Source organism: Dryobates pubescens, chromosome 3 (genome assembly GCF_014839835.1).
Source record: "Dryobates pubescens isolate bDryPub1 chromosome 3, bDryPub1.pri, whole genome shotgun sequence".
Lineage (NCBI taxonomy): Eukaryota > Metazoa > Chordata > Aves > Piciformes > Picidae > Dryobates > Dryobates pubescens.
In genome coordinates this window covers 45,460,091-45,485,107 of record NC_071614.1, presented here as the reverse complement: position 1 = coordinate 45,485,107, position 25,017 = coordinate 45,460,091, and the positions used below count along the sequence as shown (strand labels likewise).

The following is a 25,017-nucleotide window of genomic DNA, read 5'->3' as shown; positions in this document are numbered from 1 at the left end:
TCAAGGCCCAGGTGTGGTTTGCCTGTTAGGATGAGCTCTTCAGCTGCAACTGCAGCAGCATTTGGCTCTTGTTGCTTGGTGAGAACAAGGCAAATTGCCTACCTTCTCAGTTGGTTTAAATACTGTCCAAAGACAATTAATGCCCTTTGGTAACAAAGAAACCTGCTAACTGAACCTATAGGATGGGACATGTCCAAACATGGCCAGGGGCACACACAGTTCACAGGTGTGTTACAAGGTTAATTGCACATGTTACATGTTTATCTGGACCCCAGGAAGTGTTCAGGTTTGCACATTCACAGATGCTTAACTCATTGCCTGGGTTAGGGCATGTTTTGGGTTTTGTCCCTTCATGGCAGTGCAGCTGCATTTGCTTCTGTGAGGAAAGGATGGAATTGGGAAGACATTGCCTCTGACTTTAGGTATCTTAGTGGGAATTTCTGATTGGTGGGGACCTCTCTCAGTGTTGGGCTGTATCACAGGAAGCTGGACATCAGTGAGGAACAGCTGGGAACATAGGATAGCCTGAATTCTGCTTTAGATTTTGTCTTTCTTACATGTACCAGGAAAGGGAATTAAATAATTAACTACACTGGGCTAAGACATAAACTGTGCTTATCTGACAGGGGTAAAATAAGGAACAGATTCACTTGTGCAAGCTAGGGAAAAATAAATCAGCAACGTTTCTCTCTCTCTTCCCTTCCCCCCCTGGAACAATTCTCAAATTTGTGCTTTTATTAAAAAAAAAAAATCCTAATTTTGTGCAAACTCTTTTGCCCTCAGATAGTAGCTGGATTCTGAAATCACCTTTCTTAACTCACTCCCCTCTCATAGCTCTTATTTATTATCATGTTATCCAGAACAAACTCACTAACTTTCACAAATCAAATCTATCTTCCACATGATGTCCATTATAGACCATATTCTTGCTTTCACTAATACCACTTTAAATCACCAGTGATTGTGCTAACTTCATAATGTTCCTTTTGATTTACACCACTGCAAAACTGAAAGAAAAAAAAGGTTGCCCTTTCAAATTATTTATTTCCCCCTTTTTTTTTTGCAGCTCCTGATTAAACCAAGTATTTTCTCTGACTTCCAGTAGACTGATCCATGCACAGAAAATATCAACCTCTATCAATAAACTCCAATCTAAATTGCCTGTGTTTTCCCTCAGGTCCCATTCACAAGGTATTTCTTTATGTATACATTCTTCCTACAAAGGGTTTGTGACATCTTTATTTAAAGTAAATGATATCAGAATTCATTAAAATTAATTTCAAGAGCATTTTGTATCTTCACACTAGAAATGTTATGCAGTTGATTTCATGTTTAGTGCTCCCAAAACATGGGCAAGATCAACACTGGAAGACATTTAATTAACGTAATAAATATAACCTCAAATTGTTAGATGTATCTTTTGTGACCTGATACTCATTTCTCACAGTAGTATTTATTCTGCTGGGAAAATACACAATCATTTAAAATGTGGACTTGTGAAGAAAAAACATAAACAAGCAAGCAAGCACAATCTTAATCAAAATAAATCTTGAGAATCCTGCTATTTGGACTGAAGTCTTTTAATCTCAGACTTAGTGATGGGTTTGTTACCTAATGGAATTTAAGGGAGTTTTATTGCTATAAAGCTGCCATAGAATAAAGGTCAAGCTATTTAATTTTAATGAGTGCAGTGAGATTATTTACTAGTCACTATACAGCCTGAAAGTGCATTCTGCGGAGTTTATCCATTGGGAGAAACATGACAAAAGGAAACAAAAAAAAGACAATCCTAGTTTCCAAAAAAATACTCTCCAACTAGGGACTGCTTAGCAATTGCACTAATAAAACATTTAAAGAAACATCAGGGCTTAAGATACTCAAAGCTTATTAGATAATAAGGCTAATTTCCACTTAGGACTTGATGCTGAGAGATGCTGAGCGAAGTGCCAAGATCCTCAAGTGAATAGTCCAGGAAAATGCATCCTTCAATCTAAATGCATGCCCTGGTCCAGAAGTGGGAAGATGTCAGATTAAATTGCAGGCAGGTTTGGAAATCTAAGTCTAAAATATTGGTTTATATATTTTTTTTAAACATTGCTTTAAAATATTTGTTGTTCACTGGGGCTAAGAAAATGGCATTAATTTCTCCATGCTGCTGCCTATTTAATGAGGTAGAGAAGCATTTTGTTGTTCCCCTCTGATGAATATACAAGCACAAACCCCCAAGCAGTACAAATCCAAACAAACAGTAAATTATTTCAATCCTCTTAAGTCTCTGCTTTTTTTCTTTTTTTTTGACAGATAAAGCCATAAGTCCTTTTAGCTTGGCAGTAACACATTAAAAAGAGACTTCTTTTTAAACTATGGAAAAGTTTCAACTAAATGAACTAACAAAAGCAGTATTTTTTACATAATCAAGAAGAAAATAAAATGAGACCTTTTCAAATACTACACTGGCTTTTTTTTTTCCAATAAGTTTGAACTTCACTTCAGGAAGGGAACTTACCCCCATTCAATTCAAATCCATGCAATACAAAATCCCATGAAACTCAGTAAACTGAAATAACCTTTTCCTCCAAACCTCTCCAAAATTCTTGGAGAGTTGCCTGTTGCTGTACTGGAATGCATTTGGAAGTGTTTGAACTAAGTGCAGCTAGCCCAAAAGACAGTTTGGCTTCCTACAGAGGTGCAAAGGATAAAAAAAGGATTGTGGTGCACAATGCACTGTTGTTGTGAATTAGGCAGTGAGCTGAAAGGACACTGGAATAGTCATCAAAGCTCCTAAGAGGTGCTCTCTTCCAGATGAGCTAATAGAGTGGCTCTGAGGCTAACCGAAATAAAATCTAAAAAGCGCTGTAAAATACATTTGCTGAATTTGACTTCTTTCTAAAGTGAGAGCAGTGATAGTGCTGACTGCTTGTCAGTAACTGCTCCATTTAACTCAACCTTATCTGCGTGAAGATAACCACAAAGCCTTACCTAAAGCACACATGACAAGCTATAACCTTCACAAAGATCAATGTTTTTAGCTCTTTTAAGAGAGAAACCATTCACTGGATTTTCAAATTTTTCATTTAACTAACATTCACTCATTTGACTGAGTTATTGTGGTTGGTTGTGAGAGCAGCTGGCTCCAAGAAGAGAGATCGTGGAGGTCACTTACAGCCCTACATAATGGAAAGAAGACACTGAGTTATGAGAGGTTTACTGCTGGAAAGGATCGGTTTCCTGTTAATTTGTTCTGTTATTTGAATATGTATTGTTTTATGTCCCCTTAAATTTCTCAGGTACAGTGCTAGTATTAATTATTGATTAAATGTAGAAGTGTCAACTCCCATTGGGTGCAATTACTAACACATGTCAAATTGGGAGATCATAAATGTATTTTCTTTGAAAGTGAGCTGGCATGCATCAGACACTTCTATTTTCCATTATCAAGAAGTGAATTATAATTTTAAACGAAGGCTTTCATTTTACTTCCTGAGAAGAAAGAGTAATTTTATATCTTTTATATTCTTAATTTATTTGACAGACTACAAAGCAACACTTAGAAGAAAGATTGCTTCGCTTGCAGTGCCTATTTAGATCTCTTGGATATTTTCCCACAGATAAAGCCTCACCCCGAACAGCACCATTTTCCACAACTCTGCAGGCGGCCAAACCATCTGGCAGGCCTTGGATAAGCTGAGGTGGTGAACAGCAGAAGAGGCATGAGCAGAAACATTAACACAGCTTACAAAATGATGAACCACAGGAATTACATCTTCCAGGACAGCTGAGGCTGTATGAATATGGCCCACTGAAGCCAAAAGAGTCCAGTTACCATGGCTGAGAGCAGATGACTGCAAGAGCACAGGAGTCTCAGCTATTACATTGAGATGCAAGTGTAACTCTGACACATAAACATGAGTAACAAAAGTCTAATTGATTTCAGTTAGAGGAGGATTGTGTCTATTTACTGTAACCCAGTCAATTGTCAGAACAATAATTAATGTCTTGTCATGTCTCACGTGTATTGCTTTTTGTAATTACGATAAAATTGGAAGCAAGGGTAGGGAGAAAGGAAATGCCCTGATTTGTATTTATTGCGACGGGCAAGCTGTCAAGGACAAAGAAACTAAGATGCAATGACCATGCCCATCCTCAATGCGCTGCTCTGTGCTTATAGTGCCAGACATACGCTGTAGCAGAGAATCTAAAATCACACACTGCTCTAATGCACAGAATTCAGTTCTGTGCTGTAAAGAGCTATCGTTTTACAATAGCCTCCAAGGCACGCAGAAGAGATGCTCAAGGGGAAGATGATAAGGACAGGACAAGCTTACATGTATCAATGACTAAGAGGAGGAGACAAAGAAATAGAATTGGGGAGAAAAAAAAACACAAGCTGTTGCTGATAATAAAGTATGGAAAAAAAAAGAGAGAGAGAAAAGAAAACACATATGGCCTTCCTCACTAATGCTGCTGTTAGGAAAAAGATAGTGGCAGGAGAACACTTGCACTTTTGTTTCCACTGTGCTTTCACTAAAACATCAAGTTGGAATTTTTTTAACCTCGAGTCCATCAGTATTTGACTTCTTAATGAGGTGATGCTCTCCTTTTCAAAACACGCTATGGGAGTGGCTGGTGTGTTTCCATACACATGCAGAAATTTAATGGTAACGCTCAGTTTCTAGTTTCTGCAGCTTCAGAGATTCATTTTTCATAAACACATCCTCATTACTTACAGTTGTACAGTCTGACATTTTCTGCAAGCCAATACCAGCCAATACCTGCATCTGACTTCAGCAGGACCACAGTAAACTGAAGAACTATTTCAAATATTTTGCCTAAAAGTATCAGTTCAGGAAATAAAGTTCTCAACTCTTACATCTTTTTGGTATACAATAGCCCCGCAAACAAAAGCTTCAAACAGTCTCACACCCCAAAATTAAAAAGAAATTACATACCTGAAGAAAAGGCAGAGCTGAAGGGTGTAAATCAGTCCTGAGTTAATAAGTATTTTGATCTAAACATGGCACTTTAAATGCAAAGCAAGACTTCTGCTTCCAGAGCAGGGAACTAATTTGCATTCAGTTTATGCATCTTCTAAAAGCTGTTGTCTAAAATGTCAGCACTCTAAGGCAAATTTCTTCTGCAACACAGGAAACTGCAAACTCATACTTAAAAAAAAAACCCAGCAGAACTCACTGGTGTGGCAGTGTGTTGGCAATCCTCTCCCTGGCTATGGCAGAGCTCTGTGCACAGTCATAACACAGCAAACTGTGAGTCAGTCATAAATAACCAGTGATTGATGATGGCAAATTTGTCTCCAGTCAGTATGGATCCGTCTCTGTTGGTAAGAATACTAAAAATTCTTTCCCTCTAAATGTATTGAGCTCTTTATTTAGTGGTTGAGTTGATACTGCCAGAAAACAGCTTTTAACACAGCTAGCAGAAATTTTAGTGGGCGTTTGAATACCGAAGCACGAGAGACCAGCCTGTTAAAAAAGCTGTCGCTAGAAAGGCTGCTGTTTGCATAAAACACATCGGTGGTTTTCAGCTGGGAAATCATTTCATCTATTTTATATCATAAGCCCTGTCACTAAGGAAGCAAATATGTATATGAAATATGACCACGAAGCAAAACATATAAAAAGACTTAATAAAATGAGTAATTAAGTTTCGTCTAAATCCTCTCATGCCAGCAAGAGGCACATACCACCATAAATTCAGTGAAGTCTGCCCATTTCAGTATGTGGGAAAGCAAAAAAATCCTGCAGCCAGGGCCTGTGAGGAATGTTACTGCAGAGGGTTTTCTCAGGAGAAATGGAGAGCACTGTTGGAGGAGTGCTAATTACCACAGCTCTTTAACTGATGGCCAGATGCAGGGGAAGACAAGGGATATGGAGCTGCTCTGTGCTATGACCTAACAGGGACAGCTGAAAAAAAGAGTGGAACAGCACTGATTCAGCACAGCCTTTCAGAATGCAGCCCGAGTGCTTAGTGACAAATTTCCAGTGCTTTATGCTACTTCTCAGTAAATCAATACATTAAAAAAAAAAAAAAATCAAGAAAAAAGCAGACACAATAAAAGAGAAGTAATCAAGTGCCCAAGTATTTGTGAACAGCCATTGTTAGAAGTACTAGCAGATTATTCTTTGAAATGTATATTTTCACCATTTAAATTGCAGTCTTTTTAGTTTACATGCCCAAGAAGCTCAAGATCCCACAGCACCAAATATTAAACATAATACTATGTATGGCCTTTACACCCAGATGCCCAAGGCATGAAAAAAGTTCCAGCTAATTCATAAACATGATTTTAAAAAGATGAGTAGAGAATCGGAAATGCAAACATTTTTATGTTCCCAAACCACTGTAAACTTCTTCCTATTTGGACCTTAGCCTAATGTATTCTCTGGGTATTTCACAGAAAAGACATGACAGCACTAGTTAGCTGACACCCAAAGTTGTAACACAAGCATGGAAACGTCAGGGCCATGGACATAGATAAGAAATAAGTAAAGCCTAGAACACACATTTGAGCAAGTGCAGAAAAAATGAAAGCAGACATGACACGATAGGCTGTGAAGAATCATACCTGGACACGAACTCTGCTGAAAACAAGCCTCCCTTTGTACAGAAATCTGATTATATAGTTACCTAGGGTCTTCCTACAGGAAAATTGTGTACCAGTAGAGGACTGTGAACCTTCTCCACTGAAATCAATGGCAAAACTACCACCAGCTTCACTAGAAGCAAGAGTCAGTCTGTAATCTTTAGGATTGAAAACTGTATTTTAGAAAATTAAATGTACATGCAGTGTCCAAATTAAAACAGAGGAAATCCAGCAAGCAGTGTAGAATATTAAGCACTATTACTACAAAGAATACTAATTGTTGTCCACAAAAACGTATCCTCATAAATTATCACAAAGATCTGCGGCAAGCATGCTAAAAAGATATCTCTTTTTCTTTTTGTTGTAAACTGTGTTTTGTCGTCATACTGATACAGCACAATGGAGCGAAGGGCACACTCTGCTGGCCAGAAGCACCACTTACACCAACAGCTTTTTAACAGTGTGAGTACTGAAAAATAAACCCCATTACTTCAGACCTGGTTTTCACGTGGTGCTCCATATTAGGCTGCTTCTTGACTTTTTTTCATCGTGAATATTAGAGACAATGTTTATGAATGGACTTTCTCATGTTTAAACATCAGCCTACCTGCTGTAAGAACACCTTCTTTCCTGAAGGACATTTTTTAGCAGTGTAATCTATGTTCAAAAACTCTTTACCTTAGGCTTCTCATCCAGTATTTGCTGACGGATCTCCTTGTGTTTTTCTACCAGTTTCTCCTGTCTTTTACTCTGAGCATCTTCTAGCTGTAGGAAAATAACAGATTTTTTTTCAGAGATTGTACATCCTCACTTCCCCACCTCTCCCCCAACACATACTTCATTCATCAAAATTAAAACGTTGTCATCGAAACTACAAATAATTCTAACATAAATGTACACACCATTGTCACAAGCACCCCTGAACACAACTGTTCTAGTGGTTTTGTGTGGACAGTGTATCTCAGATTTCAGTCATAGGATTTAGAACCAAAAATGCCTAAAGGAGTTATTGTACAATGACTTCTAGTGCGTTTTTAAGTTAAAAATTCTACCATTTTGCTTTAGTTTTTATTGTACAAGTGTGCGAGGTGGACCCTGTTCCCAGAAGAGGAGGATTTGCATCCTAGAGTCCTAAATTAATAAATACTGGGCCTCATTAATAAAGTGCTTGGATATGTGCCTGCCTCCCACAGGAACTAAGCATGCTTAATTTGCTAATTCTTTAAGTTGCTTCCTGAAACAAGGCCTCTGAACAAAAATGGGCCAGCCTTTGAACTGCATATCTCCGCACTGAAATGCAGAGAAGATTCAGCAATGTTTCATGGAGACTTCATATATCAGAATGCTGCAGTACATACTTTCTTAATATGCAGGGCATATTATACTTATCACAGTATCACCAAGGTTGGAAGAGTGTAAACCACTATAGCTTCAGAAAAGCTACCACCTGTAATGCAATAGCTTGACTTGTATCTACAGAGCTCACAGAGTGGTTTTTGCATTTGAGTAACTGTACAACTGTAATTAAGGTGAAAATATACTCTGCAATGAAACGTTTGCAGCAAGACAATTAAAAACACTGGTACATTTTCCATGAATAAACACGGTGTATTCAAATATTAAATCATAACTGTGTTAAAATTTGCCCCTCTCAGCACCATCCCCAAACAATGATTAACAATTAACGAAGATCTGTCTGAAATTCCAGTTTTCCTTTAACTGGGATGTGAACAGAAGTGCACATGACATCTGCTAGAAAAAGGCACTTGCAGAATCTTTATACCAAAACTTACAATCTGCTGTTTAATATGGCCTAAAATATGAAAGCTGACATTTTACCCCAAAAAGGAAAAATAAAGGCATGACCCAACATACCCGTTTTATGTACTGCACCACCTCCTGGATATATGATCGGATCATTTCGGTCTTCTCTCTGGGAAGAAGTAATCAACAAGTTATGGTAGTCAGTAAGATCACATCAGCGGATTTCAATCCCCCAGAACTCCTTACAAAATAAGGAAGACTGTATTTTGGATGTGGGGATCTGCCTACTTAATTTTTATCCACTTCCTGAAGGTGCCTTTCATAACAGGCTGTATCTGTATTATACAAAGGGCTCAGACTTCCCTATGGCTTACTATATCAAAATCCCTCCTCTTTAACATCAGGCTTTTCTCATAGGGTGCTGCCACATCTTCAAAGTGGTGGTGGTGTTCCTTAAGGCCCAAACGTCAGTCTCGGGGGGGCACACTGCATGAGCAGATGCACATTGCCACTTTGTGGCACATTGTATAGCAGAGAAATAGTCTCAGTTGGGAAGCAGCTACTGCTGGTGAAATCTCAGATATAACAGCAGTTCCCACAAAGAGCAGGAAGGCTTGACTTCAGTCCCCAGCTTTGCTATGTAAACCACATGAAGCTGAACCTGAGGAAACACTTGAACTTTATGTGACTCTGTCAGATAGGCAACCACTTGTCTAAGGCCAAAGGTAAGATCCAAAGTGATTAACACCTATAAAACAACAAGCTGTGGATACTTGAATTGACCAGATTCAGGCAGTAAAACCCAAGTCAAGAGCAGTAAATCACTGTTCAGGTGGCCCCAAAATCTGATGGTTTTAGATAGTTACACAAATCCTGGGTGCACATAGGAATTAGAAAAATTAAGTAAAGAAAAAAATAATACAATGTATTATCTGTGTAATATTCTCTCCCAAATTTGTATTAAAGGTTTAAATAAACAACAGCCTAACCTAGGAGAGTCAGATGCAATTCAGGAGAAAGTCTTGCTATTCTCTGCCCTACTGTGACAGTGAGGACAAACTGTGTCCCTTGACAGAAGAAAAATTAGTTTCCCATGTAAACCCCATCTCACATTTCCCAAGCACTCTTGGAAAAGCCTGGCAAAGGAGAGCCCTTGGGAAGAACGAGAAAGAGTAAAAGGACAACAACACCAAATTCCTACTTGTCTTTTTCTGAGCCATTCTCACTAGCATCTTGTTAAGCTCTCAGCAAATAATTTCTTACTGCAATTGATTTTTTACTGCTATAGCATTTTTGTAATGACTACTTTTTCTAATGTGACTTCCGTGCTCTCTGACCAGCTCTAACAATATTATTTCTCCCTTTAGTTTTTCATAACCAATTATTCTCATTTTGTTATCTCTTTTTCTAGAAGGTTTATTAAAATCCTATAATATCAACTCTTACATTAGCTGATGCAGTTCATTGTCTGTGTGTGACCTTCTTTCATTGTTACTGAACACACAGGTTCTATGTTGAAAAGCTCCAAAACCTGCATAACCTTACTACCTGTAGAAAACCAAACACATTTGTGTCTTTGTTACTTGGTGAAACTCATATATTCTAGATTTTTCTTTTTTTATTGTTCCTCCTGTATTTCTAAGTGTCCTAAAATGTTACTAAGGACTGGTAATAAGAATATCCCTTCAGACAATGCAAGATTAAAATGCTCTCTTTTCTTTTTTAGATGCTTGCCAAAACAAATGAAGAAAGACAAATCTAGATACTCTGCCCTTGGGAAGAGAATATAACCAACCTGCCAACTATAGCTTGTATTGTCTGGTGGTGCATAAATGAAATGAACGTTCCTGTCCCTGTTCACCAAAACTCAGCCTCCTCTTTCTTCCAGCCAAAGTGACTTCACACAGCATCATGCTGTTTCTGGAGGAGACTACTAGCACAGATTCTGAGAGGAGTTTGTAGCAAAAGCAGAGCAACCCTTGCAGTGCATTGCTATTTCTTCTGCAGAGCTTTGACAGAGTGAAGAAGATAATTCACAAATTAAAACCTAAGTTAAGGTGAAATCAAACGCTGCAGGAACCAAAGCCACAAGAAGTCTGTTTATACTCAGAGAGTGTCTGGATTAACAGCATTTTGGGGAATCACTCTGTCATGCATGTCCCCATCTTTGCAGCTGACCCAGACTCTCAGTGCTCACAGAACAGGAGATTAGATTCGTCCCGGGAAATTACATTAGTATCAGCAGAAGTAAGAAGGACTCCACTGCTCTGGTGAGGCATTACAGTCTGACTGTGAGATACCTTCTTTATGGTTGAAACCTTCCTTTGATTTTTCCGGTTGTGAAAAATCCTGTCTCCACATGATGTGTCAGGATATGGATCTAGGGATATACTTACTCTTCCATTTGATTTTTATCCTTGGACTTTGCTTCTGTGATCTTCTCCTGCCTCTTCTTGTCCATTTTTTTCTTCAATTCTTTCTTTTCTCTAAAGCATAAAATATAAAGGCACATTCAAAATATGTCTAAACAAAGCCTACAATGAGTAGCTATCAATGATAAATGGAATAGAGCCTTACTTTTCACATGTTTCTTTCAGTTTCTTTAGCTGGCTGTTCTGACACTCCTCTGCAACATCTGTCAGCTTCTGGATAAGCTAAAAAACCACAAAAAATCCCAAGAAACAAAAATAGGTATTTACAGCTAAACATCATACATGCTTACTAAGTTCCCTCAAAAGTCTGCAGCAGGCAGACCATTCCCTGATTAAATGGCAACAATCAAAAGCAAGTAAATATTCTGATCAGTGTAAATTCATTCTTAACTTTCAGAGTTGAGCCAGACTAGTGTATGTCCAACTTACACAGAAATTGCAACTTCTCTGTACTCCAAGGTGATACGGTTTGAGACTATTACACGTAAAATCCAAATGCATTTTGCATGTTTTAGCTTTGCTAGGAATTAAAATGCTTATGATAAGTCAGAGACGGTCACAAACTAAATTTACACAATATAAATTACAAACTGAATTCCTGTGGCACTGAATATTCAAGTTTTCTGCAAGCACTGAACATTCCTCTTGCTTTGAGCATTATTACCTGGAACAGCTTGGATTTCAGAGTGGTCAGGTGGGTACTGAGAATTCATGCATCATAGCTAACAAAGCTAAGCATAGATGAGCATAGCCTACATTGTGGTTGCAGGATCATGGATTCAGAATATTTGATCATTGGTTTGCAATCTGCTGTGCAGCACTAGGTCCAATCTCATTCCTACTGAAACTTATTGTGGCAGTGATGCTGACAGGAGAGGACACATGGCCAGGGCGTGAATGCAAGTTCAATGAATGGTGAATGGAAGTGGGAAATGGGACCAGCTTGGTTTGATCATTCACTCTAGTTTAATTCTGTAAAATAATCCTCTGAGGATGATGAACTAGAGAATGTACAATAATGCCTAGTGTGTTGCAGCTTTTTATTCCTTAGATAAAAGAAGACATGTACTAACAATAGGCTCTCCTCTCAAAGAAAGACAGAAAAAAAATCTCTCAGCTGCAATGCAGATTTTAATTGGGATTTTAACTCCTGCACAACTCAGGGGGAAAACTGAAGGGTCTCTGCCTAAAAATGAATTTATCTTGACATTACTTAACTGGACCACAGTTCTCTGCTGTGATCCATGGTTGTGAATTTGTGAAAAGACCTTGCTGGGCGACATCCACACACAGTACACCTCTGACCTGCAAGGTCGTGGCATTTTAGATGGCCAAGGAAGAGTAGGCAAATCACTTCACCCAACAGTAATGAAACGCAACATCACATAATAGAATAAAATAGTGAGAGAGGATGGTCTGGAGCTATGAAAGTTTGCATTCCCATAACACCCTTTAAAAATGATTTTTCTTTTCTTCCTGAGAATATTCATCAGCATCGGCTGCTGTCTGCTCAAGCTCCCCTGTTTCAGCCTATGGCCTATGACCCTGCTGCAGCTGTCAGCCAAACTCTAGCTGTAAAAACACAGGCTAGCTTAGACTGATGGATGCAAAATATTTCTTTGCCGTATACAAACCATGTCCTGCATCCCCTTAAAACACCTCTCTGCAACAGGAACACTGTTTCAAACAACTCTGTGCCCTGGAGAATGTTTGAATATATTTTAATTTATTTTTATTATCCAGCTAAATCCCACTTCCCGGAGTGTTGTACATTTTAAAAAGTGGCATAACAAAATGGGATCATCCAAAAGCTGCAGTAAACTGAGGCTTATGTAACTAGAGGTAAGGACTCTATATTAGCAGTAGTAATACTCCTGTTGCCTTCCTGCCTTCCATCCAAAGCCTTCCAAGATGTTAGACGTGCTAGTGACAGTGACACAAAAACCTCTTGAAGTTGCAGAAGACCAGATCAAGCTCTGACATGGACTTTAAGTGAGAGGAAGACCCACTTTATATTGTCATTATGCTTTCATTACTCACCTTGAGGCTGCTAAAGAAAAGCAGACAACATAACAAACGTACCAGCTTAATGTGCTCTCTTTTCTGGTACTTCTCACTGTAATACTGCTCCTGCCGGAGATTTAGCAGCTGCTGTTGTTGCTTCTCCTTCAGCTCGACTAGCTTCTGGGTCATTTCAGAGTCAAGTGCAGCTAATTCCTGCTCAATAGTTGAAGAACTGTGGTCTGGGCTGCCTGTATCAGATCTGTAAAGACACAGACACACCACCAAGTTCTATGTCACTAGGTGTGCATTCTCTGCCTCATGTTTTTAAGGCAATTACATATATGTATTCCATTAAGAAGTTTCTCAGCAACACATACAGGGCCAGAAGATGATTTTTGCACTATTAAGTCAAATAATTTAACCTTTTAGAAAAAAACCACCTGTTAACAGTTTATTAATGGAAGGGATTTTGAGTTTCAACCTCACTTTACTGTCATCATGGTGCTATGAACCAGACTTAGTATAAATGAGCCATAAATGCAACTACCAAGATTTCCCATAAACAGATGCTCATGCAACTTTTTTATCCACTTCCAGACGTGTAACTTGAACTTCAAAGCTGTACTGTCCTCAGCAGAAATGGTGAATGCTAAGTATTTTGAAAACCAAGTCATCCTTGCACACACTTAGCAATAAATCTAAGGGCATAACTTTACACATGCACTTATAAAATGCTTTAAATGGTAGGAAAATCCTTTTATTTGGTATTTTCTTTCCCCTTCAGGAAATGCCACGCATAGCACACACAGAGGAACATGCTCTTTGGACTGCTGCCTTTAGAAGGAAAGTTAGCACCCCAGTGGGGAGTGAAACTCAGAAAGACAGCACATGGAAGCAAAGGAAAAGTACGATGAGGAAGCTAAAATGCAACATTAAGGAACAGGTTGGATGTATTTATTTTTTACTTCCTGAAGACAAAGGGAAGGACAGATATCATTGTGAAATGAGACATCACGACACTAAGCTGCTCAAGAAAAAAATACAGGCAGCTAAAGCAGTATCACTCTCAAGCCAGCACTAAACTAAAAACAAGTTAAAAAAAAAGAAAGCTGCATCTCTGCTCTGCTGCTGTGTTTACTGCTGTACTCCAGTGTTAAATCAGTTGCCTGGGAAACCTCAGAACAGTGCTTGAGATGGACAAAAACAGTAAAGCCTTGAACAGAGAAAGCTGACACTGTGAGAAAAATACGTTGGCTACTCAGAAATTTGTGAAGATTACAATGCAGAGAAGTTGCTACACTGGTTGCCTGTCTTCTGTCCCAGGTTCAAGTTTGCTGCTGCTGTCCCTCATAGTTACTTCAACTAAAACAATTTGAAGCTGTTTTCATTGGTCTGAGGATACTAACCCCAAGTAGCCTCTGTTTCTTGTGTTTGTATTGTATTTGAACATTCGGCTAAGAGGTTAAATGGTACAGTATGATAGGTGAGGATAACTTAAACACAGTGCCAGAAGACAGCATTAATGAATACTAAAGTCATGCCGTTACACTATACATTTCAAACCTGGTATTCCTCTTGTATTTTTGTGAAACAGTAATAAGGCCTATTTCTAAATGCTGGTTAAAATACTGTCTTTCAAAGGGCATGAGCATCAAAGAAATTTCAGTACACCACCAGCAAAACACTTGTGTCTGTGTATAAAAAATTACTTCAGACTTCTTATAGAAAATGGCTTTGCTGAATCCTTGCCCAGTTTTACACATAGGTATGAAACATGGATTGCTTCTGATCAGAAACAACACATTTTTATGGCAATCTAATACAGGGACTCCTGACAAAGCAGTGATTTATACTTTGCAATATAGGCAAAAAAATTCTGTAACACTTTTAAATTATAAAAATTGCCTTTTCCTTTGCAATGAGGTATACCACTAGAAGTCTGCACACAAGACAGTATGTTCTTGTAGAATAGAATAGAATAGAATAAACCAGGTTGGAAGAGACCTTCGAGATCATCGTGTCCAACCTATCATCCAACACTACCCAATCAACTAAACCATACAACCAAGCATCCTGTCAAGCCTTGCCCTGAACACCCCCAGCGACGGCGACCCCACCACCTCCTCGGGCAGCCCATTCCAGTGGGCAATCACTCTCTCTGTGTAAAACTTCCTCCTAACCTCCAGCCTAAACCTCCCCTGACGCAGCTTGAGACTGTGCCCTCTTGTTCTGGTACTGATTGCCTGGGAGAAGAGATCAAACTCTGCCTCACTACAACTCCCCTTCAGGTAGTTGTAGAGAGCAATAAGGTCACCCCTGAGTCTCCTCCTCTCCAGGCTAAGCAACCCCAGCTCCCTCAGTCTCTCCTCATGGGGCTTGTGCTCCAAACCCCTCACCAACCTTGTTGCCCTTCTCTGGACTCGTTCCAGCAAGTCAACCTCCTTCCTAAACTGAGGGGCCCAGAACTGGACACAGGACTCGAGGTGCGGCCTAACCAGTGCAGTGTACAGGGGCACAATGACCTCCCTGCTCCTGCTGGCCACACTGTTCCTGATGCAGGCCAGGATGCCATTGGCCCTCCTGGCTGCCTGGGCACACTGCAGGCTCATGTTCAGCCTACCATCAACCAGCACCCCCAGGTCCCTCTCAGCCTGACTGCTCTCCAGCCACTCTGACCCCAGCCTGTAGCTCTGCATGGGGTTGCTGTGGCCAATGTGCAGAACCCGGCACTTGGATGTGTTCAATCTCATGCCGTTGGACTCTGCCCATCTGTCCAGCCTGTCGAGGTCCCTCTGCAGAGCCTCTCTACCCTCCAGCAGTAAGTTTGAAAATCCCTAAAAATATATTCCTGTTTTTTAAAAAGACAAACCCAGATTCTTTTTAATCTTCAGATTTCTATATAACTTCCTATAAATCTTCACATCCCCAAAATTACAGTGACAGCTTCATGTAATAGACTGCAAAGCTTTATTGCCTGGTATCATGAATGATTTATGGCCAGGTCATAAGAAAAAGGGAAACAACAACAACACCCCCCCCTTTTTACTCATAAATCAGTAATTTTATTAATTCAGTTTGATTTTCTGCTTAAATTTTAATAGGCTATGCTATAAAGAAACACAACATTGCTTTGCCTGACACTGGCACACACACATATGAAGGAAAATATATCAGATTAAATATCACTGTGTGTGCAACTGACAACCAGTCATTAAAACAGTTTGTTACAATCGTAGAGCCCTGAATCCTGAAAACTGGCAACAGTTAAGGACAGATGAACATAGATGTATTATGAGTGTTAAGCTCTTATTAAGGCAAATGACGTTCTGTCATTCAAGCGTTAATGACTAAGCTCCTTCATACAGACAAGTTCTGGCCTAGTTCCAATCACCAATTTAGAGGCACTATCAGTAAGGTTGGCAGCCAGAGCATGCTTGCACGTTTTACCTCTGATGATCTCCTACCAAAAAGTATGAAGTTTTATTGTTGTTTTTTTTTAATGTTCATCCAATGTCTTAATAGTTAAGAACTGCAGCTACATCAATTTTAGGTAAGACTTTTGTGCTTATCTAACCACTTTGAAAGAAAAGTTTTGTTAAAACAAGAATGCTGCGCCAATTAGAGAAATATCTGGCACTGTACAATCAGACACTGATTGTACCTAGATGTTTTTATGTCTTACCAGAAGTTAAGAATTGATCTTTACTAAGATATGGACCAGGCAGCAATTGTGGAAAGATTAACGTCTTAATAGTCTTTGCATTTCAAACTGATAATGATAAATATGACTCTCTTTTTTCATTGCTCCCTGGAGAAATAACATATGAACTGTACCAGCATGCACAAAGAGATAGGGGAATGAAAGATTTAGAAAGGGACATAGCACAGAAGGGGTGTGCATGTCCAGGCAAAGCCAAGCAATCATTAAGAGATCCCCAAGTGGTCTGGATCAATCATAACTTAACCAGTAGTCAGATGTCAGTAACTTTCAGGTGTTTCTTTCAATTATACATCTGGTGCCTTCTACTCTGGCATGAGTTTTTACCAGGGCTCTAACTTGGAGACAATGTTCTTCATCCTCAAATTCAGAGTACCTGTTTTACCCATAAACAGCAGAAAAGAGGACCAAGTTCTGTTCCTGTTTTGCCAGCTGGCTCTCTTCACATTCTGTGATTCTGTGATTCCATTATTGCACTAAACTTATTTCCTTGTCAGGATCCTTTGAGCAAATTTACATTTTAGACCTAGTTGAAGTTGCTAGAATTCTCCAAAGTATGTTAGTTTTGGAGAAAGAAGTGAATTGAGAGATTTAGGTCTTTAAATCTTTAAAGATGTTACCTGTGAAGCATGACACAATGCTAAAGCAGTATTAAGAACAGAGTTTATTTGGAAAGTTAGTGCAAAAATACAACAAGCTATGAAAACCAGTGCTCTAAACCTGCCAAGCAATTCAGGATGTCAAGAAGATTCACATCATATTCTTTAGTAAATAGCATGTGAACTTAACGCCAGCTATTCCTAAATGTTTACTACTTTATTTGAAGCAGACTAAAAGGAAAAAACCCAAACCAGTAATTTTAATTCATCTATATGGTTGTATCCTATCCTACTAATGTTGCAAAATCATATAGGACTTAGCTACCATCCAGCAAAATTAAAAGGATGTGGGTTTTTTCACTCCAGAGCATCCATTCATATTTTTGGTATGGCAACTAGATCAGCAGGTGAAAACAGGGACTCTTGTACTCCTGAATTAACCTATACTAACAAGAGGGCCCTCTGGTCCAGTGGGCATGGAGGTATTGGGAAGAAGGTTTGACATGATGAGTTTAGAGGTCTTTTCCAACCTTAATGATGCTATGATTCTAAATAATAGGGATTTGGCATTTGGCAAGGGGCAGGTTACCATCCTTGTTTCTTAGCCCAAGGTATGAAAAATCTACATTCATATTTTTAAAGGCAACTTAAACATTAAAACTCCAATTCCAGTCAATTCTCTATCACATTTTTGAGGGCAACTTTCATTGGCTTTGACTTTCTTCCTACTTAATAAAGCACAAGAGAGGGAAGGCAGGCTTGAAAAACAGTCAAAAAAGGAGTGCATAAAGCCAGTTGCATCTTTTCTGTGTAAAACAAAGCAGATCCCAAGCAGCTTTAAAATTAAAAATCAAATCCTTACAGTAGAACACTGTTGAGCTCACCAAATAATCAAATTTGTCATTATAATAGCAGGCATATGTTTTATATACTATATTTGCATAGACTGTCAACAGTTGCAGTCCCTATTTTGAAATCTTAATTGCTCACTGGATACCTACACAGTATTTTTTTTAATTCTAAAGCAAACATTTTATTTTTTCTCTATTATTTCTTTAAATAATTTATTTTTTTTTTAAATTCTAAAGCAAAAAAAAAATATTCCTATGTGACATACTCTCAGTGATCCTGCTCTGGCAAGGGAGATTGGACTAGATGATCTTTCAAGGTCCCTTCAAATCCCTAAGATTCTGTGATTCCACCACCACAGCATATTCTGGTAGCCCAGCGTAAACCAATGGTGACCATTTGTGCTGGCTGCAAAACCTTCTCACCGGTTGAAAATGAAACCAAACTATAAAGTTGTATTATTAAATGCAAGGCAGAATTTCCCATCAGACTGATACTCCTCCTCCTGGAGGAGGTCAGCATGGGAGAGGATGGAGTGCTCTGATAAAACATGCTGTGTTTGGCCTGAGTAGGAAAGAAAAACACTTTATACAGATAGGTTTGTAGTTCTTTCACACCAGTCTGGTTCCCAAACTGTCCCAGCATGTAGAGGACGCTCCCTCTCCTGGTTTGTGGTTAAGCTCACTACCTGACCGCTGACCACTGGCTGCAGTTGGCAGTCCAGCTGAGTCACCTACTCATACCAGTGGTCTAGGGAAAGTCACAAAATAAATACTGCCTGCTCTCATTTACAGAAGAGGGAACTTACCTGGCTTCGAGCAGAGAACTAGCAACTTGTGGAGGTTATTTTCTTATCAGAAGTCTGACAGTTTTACCTAGAAATCTTGCAGCTTTTGATCTTTTTTCCCCTGTGTTCTAATGTCACCTCCATATTAAAAGTCTACTACGAAAGATGACTTGAGAAAAGATCTCCAATACCAAGAAAATTAAAACTATGTTCAACATACCTTTTCTTACTGTCTCTTTTTGCTGTTTTCTCTAAAACTGCTCTTCGTCTCAGATAGTCATTTTGGATTTCATTGTACTTTGCAGTGTGCTCTTTGATAAGGTCAGTGGTTTTCTTGTGGTGCCTCTTTACAAGGTCTTTCATTTCCTTGTAGTGCTTCTTCTGAAGCTTAACAAAAGACTTCTGTTGTTTTAGCTCTTCAATAGTCTGTGCTTCCACTTCTGTAACGATAGTAACAAAAGCCACTTCAGTTTTCTAATAACGCATGACTTCAATCAGATAACCCAGGAATTGCCAATGGCAGGAATGAAACAAAGCATACTTGTTTACTGCAGGTAAATGAAGTGTTCTGGCTTAAAGGAACTGAGTAGACTTATCTGGAAATAAGCTAACCAGACTGAAAATACTGTGACAACCTTAATTTATAAAGGAGTAATAAGCAAGATGAAAATGTAGAACATTAAGATGTGTAGTCAAGCAAAAAACATGTACTTTTCTTCCCTCAGCCCCTTTCAGATGTAAAAGATTCCCATCAGCTCAAATAACTTCTTTATTTTGAGGGTGACTGGAACACTGGAAAAGGCTGTCCAGAAAGGCTGTGAAGTGTCTGGAGACTTTCAAAACCTGCTTGGACACATTCTTGTGCAACCTGATCTGGGCATAGCTGCCTTAGCAGGGGTTGTGAACTGGATGACCCCTAAAGGTCCCTTCCAACCTCTTCCATTCTCAGATCTTACACAGACGTGAACACAGATGTTTTTTTGTGCCCACTGTAGGAACACTTCAAGACCCCCAAACCCAACAAACCATCTGGAAGGAATGATGACTTGCACTATCTGACCAGGGGTCACAGCACTGGAAAAGCCAGATTGAAGACCCCTTCCCAGACAACAGAGAGATCATATGAGGCCAGAAGATAGTCCCATAATGTAGGCCAGCCTCTTTCTCCTGCAGCTGAGGAAGAGTGAATAAGAGACAATTAACATACAGAATTTAATGTGTCTTATCTGCTTTCCATACTTAAATGTAGGCCTACACGAGGTTTGGATATTCTGTGGATTCTAACATTTGTAGTCATTCCAGCAGAATGACTACAAAATAAACTGAGTTATGAGATTTGCAATGTAAACTAACTGTGAGCTGTAGGACACAACTACCAAGTGAATAGCTGGGCATTATCTGACAGGTCAGTTTGCTTAATGTACTGGTAATTTCACTTATGAAGGAGCAATGGGAACAATAAAAGGGTAACAAAAGTAAAACATTTTCACTACTATTCCCAAAATTCAGAGCAAATTTAGCTTCTGTTCTCATAATAATGCTGGTCTTTTGACTGCATTAGATGGTAACATTATGCTTGTGAAACTACAACAGTGGGATATTGTTCAAAAATTCCCTATTGATGCCCAATACCAATCTCATGAAAAGTGTTCAAACATTTAGTAAGTACAAAGCTCAGGAAGAAAACACAGTATGTACGTTTTCTGTGAGTTACTGCAGCTCTAATCACTCACAGAAATGCCTAAGCCAGATAGCCTGTTTCATAAAAAATACATTTCTCTTGACAAAAATGCAGCCTAAACTATTTATTACCTGTGAGGACACTCTGGATAAGATCTTCTGTCTTTGCAGGTGCCTTCACTGAACCTAGAGGTAAAAGAGATCAGTAATTCTAATTCTTTTAAAATAACAGCAATTATTGTGCTGCTTGATTGCATATTAAAACATGACAGGTGAGACAGGACATACACTGACATAGTCATTTATTAATAATTTGAGAAAACACATCTCTGGAGCAATAGAGTGGCAATATGGAAAACATGAGCCAGCATGGAAAGGTAACCTTACAAAAACCCACCTAAGCTTTGTTGTCCTACTTATGAGAAGGATGTTATTGAACTGATACCACCCATATGAATCATTGAAGTGGCATCAGGCTGACAGTAAAACTGCCCTATGTTATGCAAAGTTTCTGTAGAGAAGATGAATCCAGTTCCTTGGATGTTAGTTCACTCAAGCTGATGAAGACTGCAGTCATAAAATTACAAACACTAGGGTTTAATATGGGTATGTTAGAGGAGATATGTCAATACAAAACATGTAGGTATCTAAGCATGTAGTTTGTGTGTGGAATAACATTTAATTATATGCATGAATTTAGTTGTAAAAACAGTCTAAAGATACTCCTGCACTTGCAACAACAAAAAAAAAGGAACCCAGCAAATTTTCTTGCTTGTAATGAACTAAAGTTCCTCTACAAAAGCAACTGCTCAATAAAAGACAAAAGGATTGGAGAAATTTATACCTCTTCTATGAGGACAAAATAAAAAAAAAGTCTCTTCTCCCCCCTTTCCTGCTTTGTTCTTTAAATGCAAAGCACATGACTTTTAGAAGATGGGACTCTTTTGTTCCCTTTGCTGTTTTTTTGTCACCTGGTGCTGGCTGGCTATGGACAACTTGAGTTGCTGGTTTTGGTGTAAGAGAGGCAGTGTAATTTACTCCATTTTCTGCTGGTGTTGGCCTAGGTTCACTCTTAGCTTCAGATGGTGCATCTCCATGGTCAATCTGAAAATACACAACGAGTTATATTGCACTTCTTTGCTAACAGGCTTAAAATTATTTGCTTGCTAATCTACTTCAGCCTCTTTTTTAAAGATGTCAAATTCTGCAAGTATTATATATAAATCATTTTAAAAGAAAAACAAGCAACCAAAAATATATCCTTAAGAGCCATGGCAATTCAGGTAGTTAATTTTTGCAGAGTAAAATTCAAGCAGAAATAGAGCATGTAGCATTCTGAAAAAATATTTTTATTTTAAGTGGATATAACTCATCACATTTTCCAGTACAGCATGTATTAGCTGCACCAGATGTGAAATCTGTATTTTATTGGAAAGCATTGTTGTCTGCCATAACAGCTTTTGAGAAATAAGCAGGCATGAAAATCCTGCTCAAGTCCCTGCTGTGAACAAAAGATGTAGACAAAATTGCTTTTAAATGTCATAGATACATGCAGCACTATCATTATTCACTGTTCTAACAGAACAGAGACATGCTTCTGATTCCCAAGGTCTTCTTGCATTCCTGCAATTACACTCCAAGGATAATATACAAACATTACCTCCATCCTGCTGCATAAATACATCTGTGGTATCCAAATATTTAAGCATTTTCCACAATCTTTTCTTTCTCTCCAGTTTCCTACAGGCTCAGGCTTACACTTACAATGTAGATTGTACTATGCACTGCACATTTTAGCATTTTGCTTGTGACCATCAGGTTTTAAGCAAACACCCAGCACTTAGCAAACAGAAGGTCATTCAGAGCAATTTTTATTTTGAAATGGCCAAGCCCTACTTCCTGCTGTCCCTGTGAGGGGCCAGTTGCCATGGTGTCTCAGGGTAGTTTTGGATCTGTCCCTTCAGCTGCTTCCATTTCATGTTACACACACAGGCAGAGTACCACAGATGTTGGGTTTTTTCCCCCTTGATTACTCCATGTTTGCAAAATATCAGCCTGCACTGCATCAATAGAGGCAAAATACATTTTGATCTCACTGTTTTGTGCTGCTCCTGCTGCTGATTTCCTTCTCAGGAAATTTCCTTCTCAGCAGACTATTTCTACCAAAATTATAGGAGAGAGATACTGTAGTCAGAAATGAGATTCAACTGAAAACTCATGCCAAGAATTTAATTTATATCAAGCAGGACTGACTGCAATAAAATAAGGAAAAATATGACCCAGACAACATTTATGACAGTAGAACAATGTGACTGTCAAATGCTGCATGGTTAACCCCTCAGTCTTCCTTAAGACATAGCTTATTCAATATTGAACACAAATAAAGCTAGAATTCCTAACTTCTAGCAAGTCTGTGCTCCAAAGGTCACAGTGACACAGCGGGCATTACCTGCTTTTTTAGGGGGGACTAGGTTTGTGTGTGGTAGGAAGTGCTGCATCTCAGCTTTTTCAGAAACTATTAATATAGCCTGTCAGCTCTGGACATAAAACATGTGTTTTCAGAAACTGAAGCAGAAACATGAGAGAGGATCAGGAAGTGAATAAAGACTAATTTTCACTCCATCAAGTAGTCTAATCTCATTAAAAAGCACTTTCTCTTAATTCATCACATAGAATGAGAAAGGAAACATGATTTTTCTTTAATGGAGAATATTTTAGGCTGTTTTGAAAACATGATGCAATCCAGCCTTATAATTTAGAGTTTTAATGTTCACCAAAAAATGGTTTACATTCCACATGTTGCCATGTCTTTTGCAAGACAGTATTTTTACTAAGTAGAAAGATACTTACCCATACAGGTACATAAATATATTTTGTCTATTTATAGTTCCACACAGAAGGGGAGCTGCAGTGTCTTGGTGTGGGGAAATCTCCTCTGTGCTGTACTTTTAGACTAGTTGGACAGTTCTTAAGTCACTTTGCCTCTATCCTCCTTGGCAAATAAGTGTAAGCAAGGTCTCCCTATAGGAAGTGTCAGATCAACTCAATGTCCATTACAGTAACTTGGTGTGATCATTATGGTTTGCAAATTCATGCCTGCATTTTCACTTTAAATAATGGCATCAGACATGTTAATTGCAGCTGCTTTCCCAGAGATGCTTTTGTTTGCTTTCCCTATCAAAATAATTTTATTTCATGAAAGAAGCCAACTGGCTTAATCTGATTTATATCTAGGCATGCAAAACAATTGTTGCCATTTTAACACTGATTTATGGGTAGAAAGAACAGGTTGGATGATTTGCTGCTTCCATGTGAACAGAACAAGAGGCCAGTAAGGCCTCCTTACTGACGCTGCAGCAGGAATTAACTTGCAGCACCAGGAACAGTACAGCAGCAAGTACAGCCAAAATGCATTTTGGTTTGGATGGCTTTTCCTAGACCCCTACAACACTTCCCATCCCATAACTGGGGAGCTCAAAATGTACAAATTAGTTAGATCCATCTACTTAAAGCTGGAATTAATTCATTCAAAGGAACTCTCAGGAAATTTCTATGGCTTATTCCTCCAGTCCGTGAAGGACACCAGGCAGGGGAAGAGAACGCAATCTTCACTACCAGTATGCTTATCAAGGTTTACAAGGTGCAAAACCCACATGGCAGGCATTGCAATACTTTGTTATGCTAGAACAGCTGCTCTAAGGCTAGGCTGGAAAGCAAGAACTGTCCAGAAAGCTAAGGGTAGGAAATCATCTTTCTCTCCTGAAGGGAACATTGCCACTAAATACAGAAAAGGAACTGTAAATTCTGTCAGTTCTTCAGCATTCTTCATTACGTTATGTGTGTAAGTTGAAGCCTAAAGAAAGGTTAATTAACTTGATCAAAACAGATAAATAAGCCTGTTTTAATTCACTATTAGGTAGCTTATTTGACTGCTGTTTTGCAAGAAGCCTGGGAAACTTCTCACCAAGATACAGTTTAAACCGCTAAATAGCAAAGGGAAAAAACTCCCACTTTTCCTGTGATGGCTGCAAGCACCCTGCTCAGATAAATAGGTATGTGTGAGGAGAGGGAGAGAGGAGTGGGGAGGTGGAGTCTGTGCTAGGAAACAGCCCAGCTTTTCACAAAAACCTTTAGAATGTGTAAATTTGAAATTGTATGTAGGAAAATTGAACCCAGGTGCACTTATGTGCACAGTTCTGGCAAACATACTTGGGTCTATTTATCTGCGTTGCCAGTGAACATACTTACAAGTATTAACTGATGTGATTTTTGAGGGCCAATGTAATTGAACAAGCCGACGAAGAAACTTTAGCATCGCATAGCATGCTCGGGCAATTGAAGATTTCTAAGTACAGTCCATCTGCCAAATATTTTACCTAGAATGGGAGTTTATAAATAGAAGGTGGCAATGTTGTATTTAGATTGCCACCTAAAGCGTTAATTCTGTACTTGTCTCTTGCTTGTGTGTCTAACTGAATGCTTGTACATTGCTAACAAATTCATCACTGCAATCGTTGTGGTTTTCTTTCACAACATATGTTGCTGCTACTCAAAACCAAACTCCTTTAATCCTATGAGCTTTC

At 38.8% G+C, this 25,017-nt stretch overlaps 1 protein-coding gene across 2 annotated transcripts in view; it reads right to left on the bottom strand.

Annotated features, from left to right (window-relative positions):
* PLCB1 (phospholipase C beta 1) overlaps positions 1 to 25,017 on the bottom strand; it is a 449,952-nt gene that overhangs the window by 57,400 nt on the left and 367,535 nt on the right. For both annotated transcript variants that reach the window (XM_009906912.2, XM_054180087.1), the window contains exons 24-31: positions 21,406 to 21,538; positions 20,567 to 20,620; positions 18,975 to 19,194; positions 12,880 to 13,060; positions 10,943 to 11,019; positions 10,762 to 10,851; positions 8,477 to 8,534; positions 7,280 to 7,366 (exon numbers count right to left, since the gene is read on the bottom strand). In XM_009906912.2, the coding sequence (XP_009905214.1) occupies positions 7,280 to 7,366; positions 8,477 to 8,534; positions 10,762 to 10,851; positions 10,943 to 11,019; positions 12,880 to 13,060; positions 18,975 to 19,194; positions 20,567 to 20,620; positions 21,406 to 21,538 (900 nt within the window). The remainder of the gene's footprint in view (positions 1 to 7,279; positions 7,367 to 8,476; positions 8,535 to 10,761; positions 10,852 to 10,942; positions 11,020 to 12,879; positions 13,061 to 18,974; positions 19,195 to 20,566; positions 20,621 to 21,405; positions 21,539 to 25,017) is intronic.